This window comes from Daphnia magna, linkage group LG10 (genome assembly GCF_020631705.1).
Source record: "Daphnia magna isolate NIES linkage group LG10, ASM2063170v1.1, whole genome shotgun sequence".
Taxonomy (NCBI): domain Eukaryota; kingdom Metazoa; phylum Arthropoda; class Branchiopoda; order Diplostraca; family Daphniidae; genus Daphnia; species Daphnia magna.
Genome location: NC_059191.1, coordinates 9,128,200 through 9,135,034, shown reverse-complemented (window position 1 = coordinate 9,135,034; position 6,835 = coordinate 9,128,200). Strand labels below are relative to the sequence as shown.

At 38.2% G+C, this 6,835-nt stretch overlaps 2 protein-coding genes across 2 annotated transcripts; both read left to right on the top strand.

The window, feature by feature from the left end:
• Window positions 1-215: 215 nt before the first annotated feature.
• Window positions 216-2,424, top strand: LOC116931639 (methyl farnesoate epoxidase). The gene is made up of 9 exons (XM_045179988.1): window positions 216-352; window positions 417-662; window positions 725-1,140; window positions 1,204-1,309; window positions 1,384-1,452; window positions 1,517-1,625; window positions 1,689-1,806; window positions 1,872-2,013; window positions 2,073-2,424. Exons 1-9 carry the CDS (start codon window positions 271-273, stop codon window positions 2,252-2,254), a joined length of 1,470 nt encoding a protein of 489 aa, XP_045035923.1. The 5' UTR covers window positions 216-270; the 3' UTR covers window positions 2,255-2,424.
• Window positions 2,425-3,131: 707 nt separating this feature from the next.
• LOC116932969 (S1 RNA-binding domain-containing protein 1) lies at window positions 3,132-6,775 on the top strand. Its single transcript, XM_045179971.1, has 16 exons — window positions 3,132-3,345; window positions 3,418-3,605; window positions 3,674-3,791; window positions 3,860-4,095; window positions 4,149-4,293; window positions 4,352-4,538; window positions 4,601-4,744; window positions 4,811-4,955; window positions 5,015-5,214; window positions 5,282-5,414; window positions 5,479-5,535; window positions 5,597-5,770; window positions 5,892-6,020; window positions 6,090-6,175; window positions 6,241-6,411; window positions 6,477-6,775. The coding sequence occupies exons 1-16, from the start codon at window positions 3,199-3,201 to the stop codon at window positions 6,656-6,658; spliced, it is 2,442 nt and encodes an 813-aa protein (XP_045035906.1). The 5' UTR covers window positions 3,132-3,198; the 3' UTR covers window positions 6,659-6,775.
• Window positions 6,776-6,835: the final 60 nt, after the last annotated feature.

The window sequence follows — 6,835 nt, the reverse complement described above, 5'->3', positions numbered from 1 at the left end:
CAAGAGGTGGCGTCAAGTGTATGTCAACAAAGAGGTAGACATCAGTAAACAAAATCCCCTGCACAGCCAACCATCGATAAAAGTTACCGAAATGCGAAATCACGGCAGTGGCGTCTATTCGTAAGGAATTCATTTGAGGAGTTGTCCTGGTAACCTTCAGTGTTGGCCAATTCAAACCATCGATTGACATTTCGTGCCATTGACTCATAAAAAATAGAGAGAGTCGAGGGAGGAAGTTCGCCAAGATATCGATGCAGGTTGCCATTAAAAATGATTGGCTATCTATTGATTGGCGCATTCTTCCTTTGTGTTTTGGTATGGGCTTGCTCTCGCCCCAGACATTTTCCACCAGGTAACTTGATTTTTACACATTCCTTTTTCTTTTCACAGGAAATTGATTAAATGTTATTTAATAGGTCCAAAGGGTCTACCACTACTAGGTTGCTTACTGTCAGTGCCACAGTGGCATACTGGCTGTGCATTTATGGGACTCTTGGAATTGTACTACAAGTTTGGACCAATATGTGGTTTCTTCATCGGTCCCCAACCAGTCGTCTCTATTAGTGGATATGAGGCATGCAAGGAAGCTTTCTTAAATGAAAACTTTAATGGACGACCAGACAATGTCCCAGCAAGAATGAAGAGCAAAGGGAAACGAATGGGTGAGTACTGAGGGTCTTGCCAACGGGCTGTGAAATACAAACTTATATTTGTAGTTCTACAGGTGTTATGCTGGTTGATGGAGATTTTTGGATGGTTCAAAAACGTTTCACTTTACATCACTTACGTGAACTCGGTTTCGGCAAGCAAAGTATGGAAAATCTTATTCAGAATGAAGTCAAAATCCTGTTGGCGGATATGGAACGTCAACTTGGAGATGGGGACCATCACTTTGAATTCAAAAACTACTTCAACGTCTCATTAGTCAACGTACTCTGGATGATGCTAGCTAGTACGCGTTTTGAACGTACTGATCCTCGCCTGAAACAACTTATCGAATTATTTGACACGGTCTTCCGAAGCGGGGACATTATCCGAGTAGCTTTTCCGTGCCCTGCCATCTTCATAAAACTGTTCCCCGCTTTCTTTGCCAAATTGGGTAGAATGGATCTTCTGAAGGAAGTCTGGAAATTCATTGAAGTAAAAACTTCCGTAGTTTTTCGGGTTACGCTCTGATTGATGCTCGGGATTTATTTCACCTAGGAAGCTATCGAAGACCACAAACAAAAGCTGCCACAGTCGGAACCAAGAGATTTTATGGACGTTTACCTTAAAGAGATTGAAAAGGATATTGACCATTCTTTTTCAGGTATATTTTCGTGAAAAAATCAGTTATTGTAAACCCTTAAATATTTATTTATTTTTTAAAATTTACTTTCGTAGAAGAACAGCTTATGAATATCATTTTGGATATTCTATCGGCTGGAGCGGATACCACTGGAAATTCAATTGGTTCGACTTTTATCAGTATAACACAAATCTTTAGATTTGTTTTAAAGTCTTATTCCTTTCCTAGGATTTGCATTACTACACCTCATTCACCATCCCGACGTTCAAACGAAAATGCAGCTCGAACTAGATGAAGTGTGTGGCGATTCGCTACCCTGTTTGCATCATAAACCTCAGTAACGCATGCTACAAAGTATTTACTTCACTTTTCAGTACTAATCAGTGTTTCAAACCGGCAGATTGATATATACCCAAGCTGTGCTTATGGAAGTGCAAAGAATGAGTGGGGTTTCTCCTTTGGCCATTCCTCGTCGGGCTTTGAAAACCATTACGTTTGGAGGCTATGTCATTTCCCAGGTTTCATTTCTTATCTAAATTTTCTGTTCTTGTCACCTCGTCTGGCTCAATTTTTATTGTTTTAGAATACCCATGTCATCATTAACATGCATTCGGTACACATGGACGAAACCTATTGGACAGATCCACAAATATTTCGTCCTGACCGGCATATTGACGGTGACGGCCGCATAATTAAAACTGATCATCTTTTCCCTTTCGGAGGAGGTAGGATAGACTATTAGAAGCCAGTTGTATTTTACCTTTAAATGATTATTTTCCGATAGGTAAACGGAGCTGCTTAGGAGAATCGCTTGCTCGCACTTCCTACTTTTTGTTTACTGCATCCTTAGTCAAGATGTTCGTTTTTTGTTCGGTTCCTGGCAGTATTTCTCCTCCATCCCTTGCTCCATTAGACGGGTTTACCCTGGGTCATCGCCCATTCCATGCTTTTCTAACCAAAAGATAGTGTTTTAACCAAGTATTTCAATTTACTTGAAAAGTTTAATAAGTTTCTTAAATTGTTTACCATCAACCTTACACAATCATAATCAGTGGTTTAAATTTAGATCCTGCACTTTGTGTACTTGTTTGTACCCTATTGTGTTTTGTGTCAATGCAGTGGTAGTTTTCTCTTCACATTTAGTAAAACTAACAGTTCGTCTCTTCATTGGATAGGGTGAGTTTGTCTTCCAAGATTAAATGGAAATGAAATCATTATTGTGCATGATCAGGTAAGTGTTTTGTTTGAAAAAATTTTGCCAAATACTCTTTACCTCAAAGCAACTTTACTCAAGTTATTTAAGTTTTAGGCAATTCCAGATCCATGCCTATCTAATTTTGGAACTCGAATGGGATTCGTTTTTGAATACAAACCGTATCGACGTATTGCGAAGCCGCGCAGCAGTCAAAGTGCCGCTTTTAATCAAAATTTAAATACTGAACATACACGCCTTCATGTGTTTAATGGTTTATTAGGACACTGTGTTAATTAAAATACACACAAGTTCAAATCATTTGAACTATAAAACGGTTATGTCATTCACAGTGGCACAACGGCCGTTCGAAAATTTAAATTGCCATTTTATGTAGTCTCCACTATAATCATGTACGTTTCCCTCGCTAGATGGCTAGGAAGCTTTGAATTATTAACGTGTTGTTTTGGTAATTTAAATATACCCATGGTCTTTCCTTTTCTTCTCCCCTGATAAAACTTAAACACGAGGTCTTCTGTAACATTGTCGAAAGGTTATTATAATACTTGATAAATAGTGTTCAGTGTAGTCCCACGTAGTGATATGTGAAGGGCATCGGCTGCCCTAGGTCCCAGTTCCCTTATCCAATCCCTAACCCTATTATTTATGCATCCAATTTTTCCTGCCATTCAAAAAGAAAATTGTGAGGTGAAATAAAATGAAAAGGCACAATAATGATAATGCCACGGCACCCATCGTGAAAAAATCGAAAAGTAGATGGGATGTTGGACCAAATGATATCGAAAATGAAGGAATCCAGCCCAAATGTGAAAGCAAAACAAATACTCAGAAATTTAGTGGAGAAGTGAGTAAAAACTTAATTAGTAAATTCATAGTGTGATTACAATATATGGTTTCATCTATTGGTTTTCTTTAGGCAACATGGAAAATTCCTGAGGTGCTGGCAGATTCATTTGGAGTGCCTTTAACTGCTTGTAAAAAGTTCACATCACTGATTCAAGAAGACTGCACCCTGCCATTCATTGCACGATACAGGAAAGAAATGGTAGGAAACCTTGACATAGAGGTGTTGCGAAAAATGAAATCATCTCTCGAAGACTTACAGTAAGAGAAAAAGTAAATAAGTGATACTGAATTGTTTGTTTAACATAATCTTTTTCATCTCTTTCCAGGAAAGTGCAAGGAAAAATAGTGTCAGTTGTTAAGAGCTTAGAGAAACAAAGTGCACTCACTCCATCGCTAAATGAAACAATTTGCAACATTAAAGACCTTGATGAACTTGAGTTCTGTGTATGGATTCTTAAAGTGGCATTTGAGTTATAAGTGTATCTAAATTTAAAAATCTTTTTAAATTTCAGTATGCCCCCTTTAAGGATACAAAGAAAAGGACCCTGGCAGCCAAGGCAAGAGAGTTAGGGTTAGAATCGGTTGCTATTGCGATACTCGAAGGAAAAAAACATGGTTCTCTGGAATCTCTCATTAATCCTAATGTTGAAGGTCTGGACTCACTGAAAAATGTCGAGCTGGGGATACAGCACGTGATAGCTGACGCCATCGGGAAAAACCAAGAGAATGTGGATACATTGAGTGAACTGTAAGATTGAAAGCCCGTCAATCGTATTATACTAACAAATCTTTGGTGCGTAGGGTGGCTAAAGCGGATGTCCGAATTTGTGTCACTAAGTCACGTAATGCTAGCAAGCAAGATCCTTCCGATCTCGCTAAATTCGAATCATATGTTGATAAAACGTTTAGTGTCGGAAGCCAAGAAAATTCCATCAAGCCGCATTTGGTAAATTGTTTTTCAGTTATAAGTTGTAGGTCAAACTTTTAAAATAACAGAACTTTAGTTTCTCGCTATCAGTAGAGGTGAAGATTTGAAAATATTGTCAGTGAAAATTACTTTCCCGAATCACGTTGAATCTAGTTGGATCAACTACTGTGAAAGGAAGTACGGAAATTGGGGCACTGATACTTCTAGTAACTTCAGGAAATCTGTTGTTACAAAGAGTATTAAGGACGCTTACTCTCGAATAGGTATATCCTTAATATTTCCTTTTTTTTTGAATTGGTTATTAGTGTCTTTTCTATATTACCAGTGGAACCCCGCTTAATACGAAGAATAAGATCAAAGCTGACGGAAAAGTCCCATCACGCGGCCGTTGATGTATTCGCTCGTAATTTGAAGGGTTTGCTGCTTTCGCCTCCATTACCGAATACCACTGTACTGGGCCTGGATCCTGGTTATATAAAATTACATTTGTTCTTTCTTTTGCTTTTTAGTAATAACGTAGATTGAAATCAAACAGGTTTCAAACATGGTTGCAAATGCGCTGCCGTTTCTCCGAGTGGTGCCGTCCTCCACACTGAAACTATTTACATTCGCTTTGGCGAACGAGACGTCACCAGTCAATCTGCAGCCACTTCTCTGAAAAACATGGTTCAGAAATATGGGTAAAAGTTATTCTTTTCTGTCTAATTTGCTTACAGATTGATTCAACTTCTCTTTTCAGGTGTACGACAATCGGTCTCGGGAATGGAAAAGCTTGCAGAGAGACGGAAGACTTTTTGAGCAAACTCATTCAAAAAGGCATTTTTAAACCCTTTGATGTCAGATATACCATCATTAATGAATGCGGAGCTTCTATTTACTCATGTTCACCAGAAGCCAAAGAAGAATTCCCACAATTGGAGCCTAACTTAATAAGCGCTAGTACGAATCTAAATTTTTAAATTCTCATTCTTGAACCTGCTTAAACCATAGGGTTTTTTTTCCCCAGTTTCGATTGCTCGTCGACTTCAGGATCCGTTAACTGAATACGTTCGCATTTCGCCGCGGCATATCGGCGTTGGGATGTATCAGCATGACATTCCTGTTAAGCAGTTAGAGGCGGCTCTGGACGACATCGTTAGGTTTTTAACGTCAAGTTATAGGTTAAATTTCGGTTTTGTGATAAGCATAGATTTCATTTACTAGTGAGTGTGTTTCATTTGTTGGGGTGGACATCAATACTTGTCCTGAACACGTATTAAGGTGAATTGAATTACCCTTACCTTGTTCTTAATTACATGTCTAATTTAGACGGTTTTCACAGCAAAGTGGCTGGCCTAAGCTCCAATAAAGCCAAGAAGATTATCGACTATCGCAACAAAAAAGGCCAGTTCGTTAATCGCCAACAAATTTGTGATGTTCCATCGCTCGGCCCTATAACATTTCAGCAGTGCGCTGGCTTCCTCACCATTCCGGAGACATCTGCAACCGACAACAGGTAAGTTTTTTTTTTTTGTTTTTTTTTTTACTATTTATTTATTTATTTTCATGTTATTCAAGAAGAAAAAAACAGTAGCATTTTTCGTTGACTCGGTAAAGCAAAAATTTTTTTTCTATAGCAAGAATAACGTTGATAAAGAGCCATGTAAACCGAAAAAGGTTTCGCGCGGAAAAAAGGCGGTTAGTCATTCACCTAATCCTCTGGATCGCACGTGTGTTCATCCCGAATCTTATGATTTGGCAGAAATGTATTATAAGAAATTTTTGTATCGTAAACGACCGTCACACTAAGTTATAACAAACATTTCAAATTGCAGGATTATCCATATGTTTAAGGGTAATATGGAGGAAATTGGCCATGAATCCTTCATTCAAAAACTGCAAGCCTATCTGTCAGCAAAGCGTACGATTTTTATCTGATTGAAGTTTTCTTTCATCTATAATTAACCATTTTACATCTTGTTTTAGCTTCGAAAAAAATCGCACTAGAGCTAGGGGAATCGGAAGGAAAGGTCGATCAAATAATACTAAGCTTGTCGCAACCGCTTCGATATGACTTGCGCACGAAGTTTGATAAGCCTTTGTTCAAGAGAAGTGTAACTTCAATAGCTGATTTAAAAATTGGCCAAGAACTTAGAGGTATAAAAAAATTTTATGATAGCGATTAAAAAATAAAACTAATATCTGTTATTTGACTCGAATAGGTCGCATCAGTAATATCACAGACTTTGGGGCTTTCGTTGATATCGGAGTGGGCAAAGATGCTTTAGTACATACCAGTCGTATGAGAGGCAAGAAGGAGATTCTTTCTGTTACTAATCAGGTTTCTGTGAGGGTGGTTAATATTGATATGTCGCTAGAGCGAATTTCGTTGGAGATCATTTGAGATAAGATGAATCTGTAATTTTCCGTACACCAGACATCTTTCCGTTTGCGTAAAATCCCAAAATTGGCATTTTTCGAACAGTTAAATTTAAAATTGAATACAAAGTCGCGCCAGAAACAATGCCATCTTGTGAGAAATGCTTTCCGCACCATTACAAGTTTCCTCTAGACTACTATG

Excerpts from the sequence above, each read along its gene's own strand:
- LOC116931639 (XM_045179988.1), top strand. The coding sequence starts at position 271 with ATGATTGGCTATCTATTGATTGGCGCATTCTTCCTTTGTGTTTTGGTA. Across the intron at positions 1,141-1,203 it reads AAGTCTGGAAATTCATTGAA|GAAGCTATCGAAGACCACAA; the intron begins GTAAAAACTTCC and ends TATTTCACCTAG. Across the intron at positions 1,807-1,871 it reads GAGGCTATGTCATTTCCCAG|AATACCCATGTCATCATTAA; the intron begins GTTTCATTTCTT and ends TTATTGTTTTAG.
- LOC116932969 (XM_045179971.1), top strand. The coding sequence starts at position 3,199 with ATGAAAAGGCACAATAATGATAATGCCACGGCACCCATCGTGAAAAAA. Across the intron at positions 5,415-5,478 it reads GCTCTGGACGACATCGTTAG|TGAGTGTGTTTCATTTGTTG; the intron begins GTTTTTAACGTC and ends TTCATTTACTAG. Across the intron at positions 5,536-5,596 it reads TGTCCTGAACACGTATTAAG|CAAAGTGGCTGGCCTAAGCT; the intron begins GTGAATTGAATT and ends CGGTTTTCACAG.